The 17,568-nt window shown below is 44.1% G+C and overlaps 1 protein-coding gene across 2 annotated transcripts; it reads left to right on the forward strand.

Annotated features, from left to right (window-relative positions):
* The first annotated feature begins 7,533 nt into the window (after nucleotides 1-7,533).
* Nucleotides 7,534-9,606, forward strand: LOC133383868 (uncharacterized). 2 transcript variants are annotated; one of them, XM_061625399.1, is made up of 2 exons: nucleotides 7,534-7,941; nucleotides 8,330-9,606. In XM_061625399.1, exon 2 carries the CDS (start codon nucleotides 8,392-8,394, stop codon nucleotides 9,403-9,405), a length of 1,014 nt encoding a protein of 337 aa, XP_061481383.1. In that variant the 5' UTR covers nucleotides 7,534-7,941; nucleotides 8,330-8,391; the 3' UTR covers nucleotides 9,406-9,606. The 2 variants fall into 2 exon arrangements, with proteins under 2 accessions (XP_061481383.1, XP_061481384.1); XM_061625400.1 differs by having other exon boundaries at nucleotides 7,534-7,690.
* The last annotated feature ends 7,962 nt before the right edge of the window (nucleotides 9,607-17,568 follow it).

A 17,568-nucleotide genomic window follows, 5' to 3' on the forward strand; every position in this document is an offset into this window, starting at 1 on the left:
ATGGCACTAGACTGCATGCAGACATTCAAATGTGTAAACCGCTAGCTCTGGTGCCTTGGTTATGTCATGAGGACAGGGCATAACAAAGAAGCATGCAACTGAAGTCTGTGTACATTGCTTGGAATTTAGTGAGGCTTTCTTCTGCTTATGCAAAAGATTGCAGCTGTGCAATGGGTTTTAGTCCCAACTAAATTTCCATGGGATAGCCTTCCGGAAGGCACTGCTCCTTGAAATTGAAAATGCCAATAGCCAATGAAAAAAAAAAATCCAAAGATGGTATGTGCACCATCTTACATATGCTTGTCGGGCTTTGGAAAGCCACATCGGAATGTCTATTTTTCTAGCAGAGTTCTATATTTTTCTATAACTACTCTAGCTGCTGTATAAATATACCAGATCTTTGGCATCTTTAAAGGCCTTGCTTTCTGAGATTGTGGCGGGAGATTGTGGCGGGGATGGAGTGGGGTGACCAGTGCTGGTGCTTTTGTGTGTGTGCGTGCACGGTGGTGGCATCCCATCTTTGGAATTCCTTCCCTTGATATGTTCACATGATATTTATTTTCTTATCAGAAAAGATTGTGTTTTCTTCTAAGAGAAGATTGTGTCTTATTCTCTCAAGCTTTTAACAGATGATCTGTTTTTTGTTCCTTGTTGCTTCTGATGTTTTTTATTTAATTGTCATTATATTGTTGTAGCACCTGGTCTAGCACAGTGGGGAGGTGAGCCTGGCTGGGAGTCCAGAGTCCCACTCGTATCTCCTGGGTGTCAACGGCCAGCTAAAGATCACCCCCACAGTGAGTGGCTCAGGGGCTACATGCCTTGCCACCTGTGCAGCCATGGGCAAGCTGCGTAGTCCCAAGGAGCCCAGTTGCCCCCCAGCTGGCAGTTGCGGACAAGGAAGGGGCTGGCTTGTGCAGCAGTGGCAAGCTGAGCAGGCCCTAGCCAGCTTGGGAGGACTAGCCTCAGAGGGAGGCAATGGTAAACCCCCTCTGAATACTGCTTACCATGAAAACCCTATTCAGAGGGTCAACATAAGTCGGGACCAACTTGAAGTCAGTCCATTTCCATTTTCATATTGTTGTAATCCATCTGGAATGCTTTTAATGCAGAAAAGTAGTATATTTTTAAAAATAAACAGTGGTGATAAATACCTTCCGACTATAAGAACACAAGAAGATCCTTTCTGGATCAAGCTAAAGACCCATCTAGTCCAATATTCTCTTCTCACAATGTCTAACCAGAGACCTGTGTCTAACCCACAAGCAGGACCTGAACGTAACAGCATTCTTCCCTGTGGTGATTCCCAGCGACTGGTGTTTATTTATTTATTTATTATTTATTTATTTATTGCACTTTTAGACCGCCCTTTAGCGACAAGCTCTCAGGGCAGTGTACAACAAGATAAAAACAGATTAAAATACAGGTGTGCGTACAATACAATATGAAAACATATTTAAAAACAAAATTAAGTCAAAAAATTAAAATTAAAATAGATTAAATTTAAAATTTAACATTTAAAATGCCTGGGCAAAGAGGTAGGTCTTTACCTGGCGCCGAAAAGATAATAAGGAAGGCGCCAGGCGTATCTCGTCAGGGAGGGCGTTCCATAATTCGGGGGCCACCACTGAGAAGGCCCTAGCTCTAGTTATTGCTCTCCGGGCCTCCCTATGCGTTGGAACCTGGAGAAGGGCCTTCAACGTCGAGTGCAGCGACCGGGTAGGTACATAGCGGGAGAGGCGTTCCGTCAGGTATTGCGGTCCGATGCCGTTAAGGGCTTTATAGGTAAGAACCAACACTTTGAATCTGGCCCAGAAACATATTGGTTGCCAGTGCAGCTGGGCCAGGACAGGTGTTATATGGTCAGATTTTTTAGACCAAGTAAGAACTCTGGCCGCAGCATTCTGCACCAGCTGAAGTTTCCGAACCGTCTTCAAAGGTAGCCCTACGTAGAGTGCATTACAGTAGTCCAATCTAGAGGTTACCAGAGCATGAATAACTGTGGCGAGGTTCTCCCGGTCCAGATAGGGTCGTAGTTGGGCTACCAGCCGAAGCTGGTAGAACGCATTCCGTGCCACCGAGGCTACTTGCGCCTCCAGTGACAGGAGCGGATCTAATAAGACCCCCAAACTACGGACCTGCTCCTTTAGGGGGAGTGTAACCCCATCTAGGGCAGGTCGGACATCAACCATCCGGGCAGAGAGCCCCTCCACCAACAGCATCTCAGTCTTGTCAGGATTGAGTCTCAGTTTATTAGCTCTCATCCAGTCCATTATCGCGGCCAGGCAGCGGTTTAGTACGTTAACAGCCTCACCTGAAGAAGATGAAAAGGAGAAGTAGAGCTGCGTATCATCAGCATATTGCTGGAATACTTCCTCTGACACAGGAGAAAGTGCATAGCCACCATGACTAACTAGCTAACTAACTATTTATTGCACTTGTATACCGCCCCATAGCCGAAGCTCTCTGGGCGGTTTACAGCAACCAAAAACATTAAAACAAATATACAATTGATAATCCTATCCTTTATGAATTTGTCTAATCCCTTTTTAAAGCCATAAAGTCAGTGGCCATCACAGTATGTTATGGAAGTGAATTGCATAGTTTAACTACGTGTTATGTGAAGAAATTAAACCAGGTGCTTGCGATGATGCGTCCAGCAATGTGTCCTCTCAACCCTTGCCCTTCTTGGCTTATTAAAGCTTGCTGAGGGGGGTTGACCGAGTGGATCCAGAGTGTGGTCAACGCATCATTGTGGGAGGGAGTGGTTCCGGGCGCCTTGAAGGAGGCGGTGATCCGACCACTCCTGAAAAAGCCTGCCCTGCACCCATTGGTTTATGACAACTACCGACCGGTTGCAAATACTCCCTTCTTAGGGAAGGTGATTGAGAGGGTTGTGGTGCAGCAATTGCAAGTACTCTTGGATGAAACAGATTATCTTGACCCCTCCCAGTCTGGGTTCAGGCCTGGTTATGGGACTGAATTGGTTTTGGTTGCCCTGATGGATGACTTTTATTGGGAGAAAGACAGGGGGAGTGCGACCCTGTTATTCTTACTTATCTCTCAGTGGCTTTTGATACCATTGACCATGGTATCCTTCTGGGCCGACTTGGTGAGCTGGGTATTGGAGGAACTGTTTTACAGTGGTTCCGATCCTATCTCCAAGTTCGCTCTCAGAGAATAGCATTAGGTAACTGTCTTTCCGCCCCCTGGCAGCTGTGCTGTGTGGTGCCGCAGGGCACCATCTTGTCCTCCATGCTGTTTAACATCTATATGAAGCCCTTGGGAGCAGTCATCAGGAGATTTGGGGCGAGGTGTCAGCAGTATGCTGATGACACACAGCTCTATTTCTCTGTAACATCTGAATCGGGAGAGGCCGTGCAAGCCCTGGACCAATGCTTGGACTCGGTGGTGGGCTGGATGAGGGCCAATAAACTGTGTTTGAATCCTAGCAAGACGGAGGCGCTGTGGGTTGGTGGTTCCCGAGTTCGGATAATTTGTCAGTTGCCTGGTTTGGATGGGGTTGTACTCTGAAAGAGCAAGTCTGTAGTCTGGGGGTGCTCCCGGATCCATCTTTGTCGCTAGAGGCCCAGGTGACCTCTGTGGCTAGGAGTGCCTTTTACCAGCTTCGGCTGGTAAGACAGCTGCGGCCGTTTCTGGACCGGGATAGCCTGATCACTGTTGTCCACGCACTGGTAACCTCTAGGCTGGATTACTGTAATGCACTCTCTGTGGGGCTGCCCTTGAGGTTGGTCCGGAAGCTGCAGCTAGTGCAAAATGCAGCGGCGAGACTGCTCACTGGGGCACGGTATCGCCAACATGTCACCCCACTGCTGAAAGAACTGCATTGGCTGCCCATTTGCTACCAGGGCAAGTTCAAGGTTCTAGTTTTGGTGTACAAAGCCCTATACAGCTCGGGACCAGGATACCTGAAAGACCGTCTTACCCCTTATATACCCAGTCGATCACTGCACTCTGCAGGTGAGGGCCTCCTGCAGATACCATCTTATCAGGAGGTTTGTTCTGTACAATATCGGAAACAGACCTTTAGTGTGGCGGCACCTACCCTGTGGAATTCCCTCCCTTAAATATTAGGCAGGCGCCATCTCTGCTATCTTTTCGGCGCCTTTCGAAGACTTTCGTCTTCCCAATGCTACCCAATTGTGAGTTTCAGAGGGAGCAGGATTTCCAATTTGCTAGTTACCAATGAAGGTAGCATGTTGAATCTAAACAATGTGCTTTAGGACCAGGATGTAACCAAGTACAAAGTGGACAAAGGAGAATTCATAGACTCTGCTTGGTGCAAGGCTGATTCTTTGATATTGTTTCAAAAATGCATAGTTAACTCCAGTACATGTGACTAAAAGCAGATTCTACACTCCCCACATCAGCTGAAAGTCATTGAATAATAAGTAATCAACTGTCATATCTGGTGATCAGGAGTGTAGTTGTCCAGGGTTTCAGGGGGGGTCTTAGACCGCTTACTTTTTTGGGAGCACCGTCCCAATGTCTCCAGCATCCTACAAGCCAATCAGCATTAACAGGGAGTATATTAGCCAGTGAGAGGAGCCTTCTAACATGCTTCCTTATCCTTTCATGCTGATTGGAGTGCAAGGAGGTGAGTCAGCCACTGAGAAGACTCTTCGTAGTAGCTAACACTTTACCCTTTTATGCTGATTGACTCCTAGGGATGTCTCCATGGATCCCATTCTCAACCCAGCAGCAAAACGGGGGGAGGGGTGTGCCTGTGACTATAATGAAGGGACCCTGCATTTCTGAATTTGTAGCTACACTACTGCTGGTGATGTTCTTTCATGCATGAATCAGGACTAGGTGACATATAACTTGTCTTAACTGCCTTATTGAAAACTTACTGAGTGTTTAAAGTCCTGATAAAATTTAACTTTATCCCCAAATAGATCTCCCTCTAACTTTTCCATTAACTCTCTTTACTTTGTGCATCTAGTCTCTTAGATTGGAAGCAAGGGTTCAGCTTCTGATTTATGTACAGTTCCCGTAGTCACTGTAAAATACAAATATTGTGTTCAAGCTGATGGAAGGTGTTAAGATTATTATACACATGCAAATTATAACTTGATGCTGCAGTCATTAAGTGATGGTATGTGTATGTGAATTCAACCTTTCATTTAAACAAAAGACAAATCTCTCTGGCCAGGTTGGAGTATTTAGGTTAAAATAGAAAAGTTATAATCACCAGTGGTTTAAATCACTAATTTATATTGTCAGGTGTAATCTACAGATCTATCAATTTTCCGCTAATACTAGTTATCAAAGTCTCTCACTCCCCTCCACTTATAAACATGATGTTTTTATTAAATTTAATATGAGGCCTCTGCCTTTTAATGAGCCAGAGGAGAAGTTTACACATATGGATAGGAGCAAATAATGTAGGTTAATTAACTGTAAAAAAAAAAAACACCAGAGCCAGACCTAGCAACTGTACCTCTGTAGGTAGTCTACTACCATCCTGTAATTGCAGATCCAGGCTGTTATCCTATACACACAACAATTGAGTAGATATGCATAGGTTTGCAGTGTTAACCCACTTAAATCATTTGTTTGCTAGTGTTGTAAATAATAAGCTAAAGGAGATTCTCAGATGTACAGTGAAGGAGGTACTTCTGAGATGGTGATAACCTGCATGTGGAGATTTTACCAGCACATGTTGAGCCACTTGTGCAAAATAACCCCCACTGTTAAAAACTTCAGTTACCATATTAGAAGAAACAATACATAACTTTACAACTAACACTTTTTGTAGTTTTGCATGCAAGGACTGTTTGAAGTTAAAATGAGGTAGATCTCTCCATATGCAGGCTTTTCCACCTCTGAAATAAGTATGTAGATGCCAGGGAAAGTTTGAGAAATGTTTTTAATTTAACTGTTTAGTAACTGCAAACAACGAGGTACAACCTAAGTTGCTAAAGCAGTAGAAAGGTTAGATCAGCATCTTCAGGCGTAGCTGCTCATTGCTGGCAGGCCTGTGTATAATTCTTTTAATGCTGGAAAATGAAAATATAGAGAAATATTTAATTTTAAAATATCTGTATGTATTCAAGGTTTGCAGCATACATAAAAAAATCTGCATTAGTCATCGTGTTTGCTGCTTGTCTCAATGTATGTTCATAGTGATTCCTTAGTACAACTTTTAGACTGCAAAACAGGATGTAAGATTTCATTTACAGTAGTTTTAAATTAAGAGTAAGCTGAGATCAATCACTCTGATCCAGCAAAGGGGATCTAAATGCATAAGCAGGCTTCTGTGTGTGTATCACTTACTGAATTAGGAATCACTAATGTCAGCTGGGTGCACAGTACAGTCAATCATCTACACGATGTGCCTATCCCTACTGCATTGATTTCAGTGGGATATGCACACATCCCCATCTACATTCTCATGGAATTAGTCTCACATACACAACATTTTTCACAAGTAACTAGAGTTGGTTTGAGGGATCTTTAACAGCAATGTTACAGGAAAACCATTTATGTAAAGATATTAAATTGTATGGGTCCACGTTTGTAATCCACAAATGGTGGGCTCCTACTGGGAGAAATGGCGGGATATAAACCTAATAAATAATAATAATGAATTGCTGAAAAATAACTGCGTTTGTTGAATTACGTTTAGTAAAGAAATACTTTAATAGAACTGGTACTAAAAAAATAATTATAGGACATTAATTTATGTGTAATATTTGTATTTATTTTTTATATTTAGTTGCTTTTTTGTATAAGGTATTTGTATATGACTGTAAACCACCTAACAAATAAAGGCATTATCAAAGAAGTCTGTAATGTTTTATCATATAAAATTCAGTTAATTTGAAGATACCTCAGACTTTAGTCTCAGTATTTTGTACCCAATACACATGGGTGGATTGTTCTTAAACTCTACCTTTCCTCCTGCTATAAAGTCAGCTAATCTTTAGTCAGACACCAAAACAGCAGCATAGAAGCATCATGCAACTGAGTCAACTCTAACTGCATGATCCTATCCATATCTTCTCGGAAGAAAGGCTCATTGTGTTCAATAGGGGTTAAATTCTCCATATAGTTTGGTGCAGAATTTTACCTGATGCTTATAAAACGCAACTTATTTTAAAAATCATGACAGTGTACAATGAAATCACTAAAACCCTGGAAAAACACAAAATAAAAGGGCAACCAGAAAAAAAACCAGGTCCGACAAGCCTGCGAGGGTGAGCGGGTGTCACTTCTCAGATGACCACTTACCCTAGTTAAATGTTTTCAACTCGAATAGGAAAAAAAAGTTCAGCCACAATAAAGCAGAGGTAAATATCCGAATACAGTATGTGCAAAATTTAAGAAGTCTTAAAATTGAGAACTTTTCCGTACATAAAGTCTGGATTTCTGATCTGGGCTACAAGTAACAAAGCACTTTTCACTTCGCACACACCTACACACGGACAAGTTTGCGCATATCGATCTTGAAAATGCCATTCCGCCCCGAACGTCGCAGCAGTTGCCAAAGAACTACAAGTCCCATGATGCTCCAAGGCGTTTCTATGGAGACCGGGAGTCGACCAAGGCCTAAGCACCACGGCGTCGTTTTGCAGGCCGTGGGAAGCAATGTCTGGGGCCCGGTAAAGAGCGGGGGTGGGGGTGTTGATGCGGTGGGATTCACCCACGATTGTTCCCGCCTTTGCTGGTACGCTCGGCTGCTTGGTGTTGAATGGGAGCGATTTCCATCAGGAAGGAAGGAGAATATTCCTGCAGGAATATTCGCTCGGCCAAACTTGCTTCCCCCACCAAGTTCTTAGCTTTGATTCAGTCAGCTTCCCAGTTTGTGATTGGAAGGGTCGGTTCCAAATTATAGGGGTCCCTTAGCAATTTTCCTTGAGGACGAGGACATTCTTCTGACCCTTTAGTCGCTAATGGGCTCCGGCTCCGGCTTTTCAGGTGGGATTCAAACTCTTGCCAGCAAATTCAGATTACGGGATTAAATTCAGGTTGCACAATTAGAGTTAATTGGGAAGGACTGTGCAATAAACCCACTAACCCAAAAGAATGGATGGGGAAATGCACTGGGAAGTGTGAGATAATGCTTTCTTCAGAGGGAAACATACTCAGTGTTTTCCCCGCAAACGAATCGGGATGAATCCTCAATAAGCAGGTCATATGGAAGCGCCCAAAGAGAGAGAGACCAAGACCACACATGTTGCCTGCCAAATCTGCCATTTCCTTTTCCGTGTCGGCAGTGGAGGATTGGGTCCATTTTTTTGCAACTGGGTAGTAAAAGATTTTGTTAGCTGTGTACTGTAGTTCAGATTTCATTTTACCTCTGCAGCGCTCAGGGAGGAGAGAAACTGCCAATGTAGCCGCCGCCGCCCGTGTGGTACCTAGTCAATCATGAAGAAGGCAGACAATCTCGCAAAGATATTCCGGCTTAGTCAACTGAGGAGAAGCAGACACCGGCGTGAGGGAAGTTTGGCAGCAGCGCTGGCCCAAAGCATGGCCCTGGCGATCATCGGCACGGCGGGTGCCTACCCCAGCTGGGTGCTGGTACAAAACGCAGAGACACAGATTGTGTTGGGGGCGGCTTGGGCAATAATCCAAAATGACCCAGCTCCCGGCACGCCACTGCTGGGCCCGACGGGGGGCCAGCTCATGCTGGCCATCGCGTTCTGCTGTCTCTTCAGCGTGCCGGCTGGCTCGCTGGCTTTGACGCTGGATTTCTTCGGACGGCGGCGGTACCGATCACTGACCCCGCTGATGCACGGCCTCACCGCTGTGCTGATCGCCTGTACCGCGGCGCTTGGCTCTTGCCTCTTAGCACTGGTCCGTGGACGGATCCGGGCGGATCCGGAACTGAGCGACTTATCTACAAGCCCCGGGCAGAGCCTTTTCCTGGCCTTCCTGGCCTGCACCTTGGCGTCCACCGCTACCGGCTTTAGCTGTGTGTCCCCGGCCCGAGTAGAGCCAGCGCGCTCCTCCTGGGATTTAGGGAGACCTGGCGCACCACGATACTTCCACAGCTCCGTTTCGTCCGAAGGCTCCTCGGTGGGTTCCGACCTATTGCACAGCAAATTTCTCTCCTCTCTGCACTTGGACACCAGCTCAACGGTGGGTGGGCACTCCGGAAAAACGCAATGGTATAACTACATGACCCAGAACCAGTTTCCACCCATCTTTCTGGAGGAGCTGAAGTCTGACACCGAGAGCTCGCTGGAGGATCATTCCTTATTGCGAAGGCAGCAGCAGCAACAATCAGAGAACAGGCACAGTTTAGGGGAGCAGCAGCAGAACTCTCAACAGGAAACGCCCTTTTCAGGGGCACGAGATTCCCCACTGGAGGTACACACGGAGTCAGAAGTGTGGAGTTCAGACAGCCTATTTTTGGGGCAAAGCACCTCAACAGTCTGAAACCATAACCACCACACTACATACAGCCACAAAGGGAGAATGAAGGACAGGGGAAAACCCTAAAAGTCAACAAACCCAACTACCAAACTGTCCATGTCTTGGTTTACTGACAGTTCTTATTGTATTCTTCTTGTTCACCGCCCAGAGAGCTAATGCTAGTGGGGCGGTATAAAAATTTAACAAAATAAATAAATAATAAATAAGTGGGCAGTTGGTGTTTTCCTGACTTCTCTTGCTGGCTTTGGATACTGTAAATCTGGAAATGAATTTACAGTTGTTCTGTGTGATTTTATTGTATTTGTTGTACACCGCCCAGAGAGCTATGCTAGTGGGGCGGTATAAAAATTCAATAAATAAATAAATGCAAGGAGCATCCCCCCACATCCTCTTGCTCCTCTGGCTGGTGCAGTGCTGGCCATAGGATCCAGCAAAACTCACCAACCCTACTTGCCCTTCCCGGAGAAAGATGCCTGGCGAGCAAGCAGAGGCCCAGTCTTCTTTGACGTGCCTCCCAAAGAGGGCAAGCGAGCTGCACTACCCAGAAATAAAGACGTGGTGTAGTGGTTGAGCCGTTAAGGTGCTGGACTACAACCTGGGAGACCAGGGTTTGAATCCCCACATAACCTTGAAGTTCACTAGGTGATCTTGGGCCAGTCACTGCCTCTCGGCCTCATGAAAACCCTATTCACAGGGTCTCCATAAGTCGGAATCGACTTGAAGGCAGAACATTAAAAAAATTAAAACAAGAGGAGGGCAGAGCTGCTGTCCTGTGCTCTTCCTGTAAGTGGCACAGCATTGGGGACTGGGCCCAATTCTCTCTACTGTGCTGAAAAGAAGGAGAGCAACACAGACAAGTTAGAGGAGGAGGCAGTGTAGTGGCTGCTGCTGCTGCTGCTGCTGCTGCTTACAATCCACAAATTTTCCCTGTGTGTCTCTGAGGCTCCACTTACCTGCTTTGGGCAGTACAGTGGAATAATTGGGTTCAGTGGAGCTGCCCAGAGTGAGCAGGTGAGTGATAAGCCACGGAGGGGGTGGCTCTTCCTTCCTCTTTGTCTGGATGGAGCATTAGGGAAGCTTGGGCTCACCGGAACACATCCCTGCTGCTGACCTATCCAGAGAAAGTGTGCACAGCTGATCAAAAGACAGAATATGGTAGCTGTTCCTTGCAGGCAACCAACTCTGTCCACCTTCACTCTCCCTTATTGGTGGAGATTGAGCCCAGATTGACCATCCTAAAGTGTTTGTCCCAAGAAGACTCTTGTTTTAATCTTCTATGCAGGAGTTAAATATAAAGGAACTTCAGAGAAAACAATAATTTACAGACAAACTTCTGTTTGTTTATTTATTATTTATTAAATTTATAACACTCTCTTTCTCGCAGGAGGAGCCCAGGGTGGCAAACAAAAACACTAAAAACACTCTAAAACATCTTAAAAACAAAAGACTTTAAATCAAAACATCTTTTAATGTATGTTTATTTTTGCAGACCAAAAACGTACAAAATTGAACTTAGGACTGTGCTAAATATATTCTTAGGACATAACTGTGGTGAGTAAATGTATGTAGGGAGTGGAGCAGAATCACAGTGGCAGCACCTGGCACCCAACCTATGTGTATTCAGTTGAATGTCTGCATGGAGGGTTCCCAGTCATGCAAAGGCAGCCCTTTGAATGTACAGTTGCATGGCACTAGACTGCATGCAGACATTCAAATGTGTAAACCGCTAGCTCTGGTGCCTTGGTTATGTCATGAGGACAGGGCATAACAAAGAAGCATGCAACTGAAGTCTGTGTACATTGCTTGGAATTTAGTGAGGCTTTCTTCTGCTTATGCAAAAGATTGCAGCTGTGCAATGGGTTTTAGTCCCAACTAAATTTCCATGGGATAGCCTTCCGGAAGGCACTGCTCCTTGAAATTGAAAATGCCAATAGCCAATGAAAAAAAAAATCCAAAGATGGTATGTGCACCATCTTACATATGCTTGTCGGGCTTTGGAAAGCCACATCGGAATGTCTATTTTTCTAGCAGAGTTCTATATTTTTCTATAACTACTCTAGCTGCTGTATAAATATACCAGATCTTTGGCATCTTTAAAGGCCTTGCTTTCTGAGATTGTGGCGGGGATGGAGTGGGGTGACCAGTGCTGGTGCTTTTGTGTGTGTGCGTGCACGGTGGTGGCATCCCATCTTTGGAATTCCTTCCCTTGATATGTTCACATGATATTTATTTTCTTATCAGAAAAGATTGTGTTTTCTTCTAAGAGAAGATTGTGTCTTATTCTCTCAAGCTTTTAACAGATGATCTGTTTTTTGTTCCTTGTTGCTTCTGATGTTTTTTATTTAATTGTCATTATATTGTTGTAGCACCTGGTCTAGCACAGTGGGGAGGTGAGCCTGGCTGGGAGTCCAGAGTCCCACTCGTATCTCCTGGGTGTCAACGGCCAGCTAAAGATCACCCCCACAGTGAGTGGCTCAGGGGCTACATGCCTTGCCACCTGTGCAGCCATGGGCAAGCTGCGTAGTCCCAAGGAGCCCAGTTGCCCCCCAGCTGGCAGTTGCGGACAAGGAAGGGGCTGGCTTGTGCAGCAGTGGCAAGCTGAGCAGGCCCTAGCCAGCTTGGGAGGACTAGCCTCAGAGGGAGGCAATGGTAAACCCCCTCTGAATACTGCTTACCATGAAAACCCTATTCAGAGGGTCAACATAAGTCGGGACCAACTTGAAGTCAGTCCATTTCCATTTTCATATTGTTGTAATCCATCTGGAATGCTTTTAATGCAGAAAAGTAGTATATTTTTAAAAATAAACAGTGGTGATAAATACCTTCCGACTATAAGAACACAAGAAGATCCTTTCTGGATCAAGCTAAAGACCCATCTAGTCCAATATTCTCTTCTCACAATGTCTAACCAGAGACCTGTGTCTAACCCACAAGCAGGACCTGAACGTAACAGCATTCTTCCCTGTGGTGATTCCCAGCGACTGGTGTTCAGAGGAATACTTCCTCTGACACAGGAGAAAGTGCATAGCCACCATGACTAACTAGCTAACTAACTATTTATTGCACTTGTATACCGCCCCATAGCCGAAGCTCTTTGGGCGGTTTACAGCAACCAAAAACATTAAAACAAATATACAATTGATAATCCTATCCTTTATGAATTTGTCTAATCCCTTTTTAAAGCCATAAAGTCAGTGGCCATCACAGTATGTTATGGAAGTGAATTGCATAGTTTAACTACGTGTTATGTGAAGAAATTAAACCAGGTGCTTGCGATGATGCGTCCAGCAATGTGTCCTCTCAACCCTTGCCCTTCTTGGCTTATTAAAGCTTGCTGAGGGGGGTTGACCGAGTGGATCCAGAGTGTGGTCAACGCATCATTGTGGGAGGGAGTGGTTCCGGGCGCCTTGAAGGAGGCGGTGATCCGACCACTCCTGAAAAAGCCCACCCTGCACCCATTGGTTTATGACAACTACCGACCGGTTGCAAATACTCCCTTCATAGGGAAGGTGATTGAGAGGGTTGTGGTGCAGCAATTGCAAGTACTCTTGGATGAAACAGATTATCTTGACCCCTCCCAGTCTGGGTTCAGGCCTGGTTATGGGACTGAATTGGTTTTGGTTGCCCTGATGGATGACTTTTATTGGGAGAAAGACAGGGGGAGTGCGACCCTGTTATTCTTACTTATCTCTCAGTGGCTTTTGATACCATTGACCATGGTATCCTTCTGGGCCGACTTGGTGAGCTGGGTATTGGAGGAACTGTTTTACAGTGGTTCCGATCCTATCTCCAAGTTAGCTCTCAGAGAATAGCATTAGGTAACTGTCTTTCCGCCCCCTGGCAGCTGTGCTGTGTGGTGCTGCAGGGCACCATCTTGTCCTCCATACTGTTTAACATCTATATGAAGCCCTTGGGAGCAGTCATCAGGAGATTTGGGGCGAGGTGTCAGCAGTATGCTGATGACACACAGCTCTATTTCTCTGTAACATCTGAATCGGGAGAGGCCGTGCAAGCCCTGGACCAATGCTTGGACTCGGTGGTGGGCTGGATGAGGGCCAATAAACTGTGTTTGAATCCTAGCAAGACGGAGGCGCTGTGGGTTGGTGGTTCCCGAGTTCGGATAATTTGTCAGTTGCCTGGTTTGGATGGGGTTGTACTCCCTCTGAAAGAGCAAGTCTGTAGTCTGGGGGTGCTCCAGGATCCATCTTTGTCGCTAGAGGCCCAGGTGACCTCTGTGGCTAGGAGTGCCTTTTACCAGCTTCGGCTGGTAAGACAGCTGCGGCCGTTTCTGGACCGAGATAGCCTGATCACTGTTGTCCACGCACTGGTAACCTCTAGGCTGGATTACTGTAATGCACTCTCTGTGGGGCTGCCCTTGAGGTTGGTCCGGAAGCTGCAGCTAGTGCAAAATGCAGCGGCGAGACTGCTCACTGGGGCACGGTATCGCCAACATGTCACCCCACTGCTGAAAGAACTGCATTGGCTGCCCATTTGCTACCAGGGCAAGTTCAAGGTTCTAGTTTTGGTGTACAAAGCCCTATACAGCTCGGGACCAGGATACCTGAAAGACCGTCTTACCCCTTATATACCCAGTCGATCACTGCACTCTGCAGGTGAGGGCCTCCTGCAGATACCATCTTATCAGGAGGTTTGTTCTGTACAATATAGGAAACGGACCTTTAGTGTGGCGGCACCTACCCTGTGGAATTCCCTCCCTTAAATATTAGGCAGGCGCCATCTCTGCTATCTTTTCGGCGCCTTTCGAAGACTTTCGTCTTCCCAATGCTACCCAATTGTGAGTTTCAGAGGGAGCAGGATTTCCAATTTGCTAGTTACCAATGAAGGTAGCATGTTGAATCTAAACAATGTGCTTTAGGACCAGGATGTAACCAAGTACAAAGTGGACAAAGGAGAATTCATAGACTCTGCTTGGTGCAAGGCTGATTCTTTGATATTGTTTCAAAAATGCATAGTTAACTCCAGTACATGTGACTAAAAGCAGATTCTACACTCCCCACATCAGCTGAAAGTCATTGAATAATAAGTAATCAACTGTCATATCTGGTGATCAGGAGTGTAGTTGTCCAGGGTTTCAGGGGGGGTCTTAGACCGCTTACTTTTTTGGGAGCACCGTCCCAATGTCTCCAGCATCCTACAAGCCAATCAGCATGAACAGGGAGTATATTAGCCAGTGAGAGGAGCCTTCTAACATGCTTCCTTATCCTTTCATGCTGATTGGAGTGCAAGGAGGTGAGTCAGCCACTGAGAAGACTCTTCGTAGTAGCTAACACTTTACCCTTTTATACTGATTGACTCCTAGGGATGTCTCCATGGATCCCATTCTCAACCCAGCAGCAAAAAGGGGGGAGGGGTGTGCCTGTGACTATAATGAAGGGACCCTGCATTTCTGAATTTGCAGCTACACTACTGCTGGTGATGTTCTTTCATGCATGAATCAGGACTAGGTGACATATAACTTGTCTTAACTGCCTTATTGAAAACTTACTGAGTGTTTAAAGTCCTGATAAAATTTAACTTTATCCCCAAATAGATCTCCCTCTAACTTTTCCATTAACTCTCTTTACTTTGTGCATCTAGTCTCTTAGATTGGAAGCAAGGGTTCAGCTTCTGATTTATGTACAGTTCCCGTAGTCACTGTAAAATACAAATATTGTGTTCAAGCTGATGGAAGGTGTTAAGATTATTATACACATGCAAATTATAACTTGATGCTGCAGTCATTAAGTGATGGTATGTGTATGTGAATTCAACCTTTCATTTAAACAAAAGACAAATCTCTCTGGCCAGGTTGGAGTATTTAGGTTAAAATAGAAAAGTTATAATCACCAGTGGTTTAAATCACTAATTTATATTGTCAGGTGTAATCTACAGATCTATCAATTTTCCGCTAATACTAGTTATCAAAGTCTCTCACTCCCCTCCACTTATAAACATGATGTTTTTATTAAATTTAATATGAGGCCTCTGCCTTTTAATGAGCCAGAGGAGAAGTTTACACATATGGATAGGAGCAAATAATGTAGGTTAATTAACTGTAAAAAAAAAAAAACACCAGAGCCAGACCTAGCAACTGTACCTCTGTAGGTAGTCTACTACCATCCTGTAATTGCAGATCCAGGCTGTTATCCTATACACACAACAATTGAGTAGATATGCATAGGTTTGCAGTGTTAACCCACTTAAATCATTTGTTTGCTAGTGTTGTAAATAATAAGCTAAAGGAGATTCTCAGATGTACAGTGAAGGAGGTACTTCTGAGATGGTGATAACCTGCATGTGGAGATTTTACCAGCACATGTTGAGCCACTTGTGCAAAATAACCCCCACTGTTAAAAACTTCAGTTACCATATTAGAAGAAACAATACATAACTTTACAACTAACACTTTTTGTAGTTTTGCATGCAAGGACTGTTTGAAGTTAAAATGAGGTAGATCTCTCCATATGCAGGCTTTTCCACCTCTGAAATAAGTATGTAGATGCCAGGGAAAGTTTGAGAAATGTTTTTAATTTAACTGTTTAGTAACTGCAAACAACGAGGTACAACCTAAGTTGCTAAAGCAGTAGAAAGGTTAGATCAGCATCTTCAGGCGTAGCTGCTCATTGCTGGCAGGCCTGTGTATAATTCTTTTAATGCTGGAAAATGAAAATATAGAGAAATATTTAATTTTAAAATATCTGTATGTATTCAAGGTTTGCAGCATACATAAAAAAATCTGCATTAGTCATCGTGTTTGCTGCTTGTCTCAATGTATGTTCATAGTGATTCCTTAGTACAACTTTTAGACTGCAAAACAGGATGTAAGATTTCATTTACAGTAGTTTTAAATTAAGAGTAAGCTGAGATCAATCACTCTGATCCAGCAAAGGGGATCTAAATGCATAAGCAGGCTTCTGTGTGTGTATCACTTACTGAATTAGGAATCACTAATGTCAGCTGGGTGCACAGTACAGTCAATCATCTACACGATGTGCCTATCCCTACTGCATTGATTTCAGTGGGATATGCACACATCCCCATCTACATTCTCATGGAATTAGTCTCACATACACAACATTTTTCACAAGTAACTAGAGTTGGTTTGAGGGATCTTTAACAGCAATGTTACAGGAAAACCATTTATGTAAAGATATTAAATTGTATGGGTCCACGTTTGTAATCCACAAATGGTGGGCTCCTACTGGGAGAAATGGCGGGATATAAACCTAATAAATAATAATAATGAATTGCTGAAAAATAACTGCAGTTTGTTGATTTACGTTTAGTAAAGAAATACTTTAATAGAACTGGTACTAAAAAAATAATTATAGGACATTAATTTATGTGTAATATTTGTATTTATTTGTTATATTTAGTTGCTTTTTTGTATAAGGTATTTGTATATGACTGTAAACCACCTAACAAATAAAGGCATTATCAAAGAAGTCTGTAATGTTTTATCATATAAAATTCAGTTAATTTGAAGATACCTCAGACTTTAGTCTCAGTATTTTGTACCCAATACACATGGGTGGATTGTTCTTAAACTCCACCTTTCCTCCTGCTTATAAAGTCAGCTACTCTTTAGTCAGACACCAAAACAGCAGCATAGAAGCATCATGCAACTGAGTCAACTCTAACTGCATGATCCTATCCATATCTTCTCGGAAGAAAGGCTCATTGTGTTCAATAGGGGTTAAATTCTCCATATAGTTTGGTGCAGAATTTTACCTGATGCTTATAAAACGCAACTTATTTTAAAAATCATGACAGTGTACAATAAAATCACTAAAACCCTGGAAAAACACAAAATAAAAGGGCAACCAGAAAAAAAACCAGGTCCGACAAGCCTGCGAGGGTGAGCGGGTGTCACTTCTCAGATGACCAGTTACCCTAGTTAAATGTTTTCAACTCGAATAGGAAAAAAAAGTTCAGCCACAATAAAGCAGAGGTAAATATCCGAATACAGTATGTGCAAAATTTAAGAAGTCTTAAAATTGAGAACTTTTCCGTACATAAAGTCTGGATTTCTGATCTGGGCTACAAGTAACAAAGCACTTTTCACTTCGCACACACCTACACACGGACAAGTTTGCGCATATCGATCTTGAAAATGCCATTCCGCCCCGAACGTCGCAGCAGTTGCCAAAGAACTACAAGTCCCAT

Source organism: Rhineura floridana, chromosome 4 (assembly GCF_030035675.1).
Source record: "Rhineura floridana isolate rRhiFlo1 chromosome 4, rRhiFlo1.hap2, whole genome shotgun sequence".
NCBI classification, from domain to species: Eukaryota; Metazoa; Chordata; class Lepidosauria; order Squamata; family Rhineuridae; genus Rhineura; species Rhineura floridana.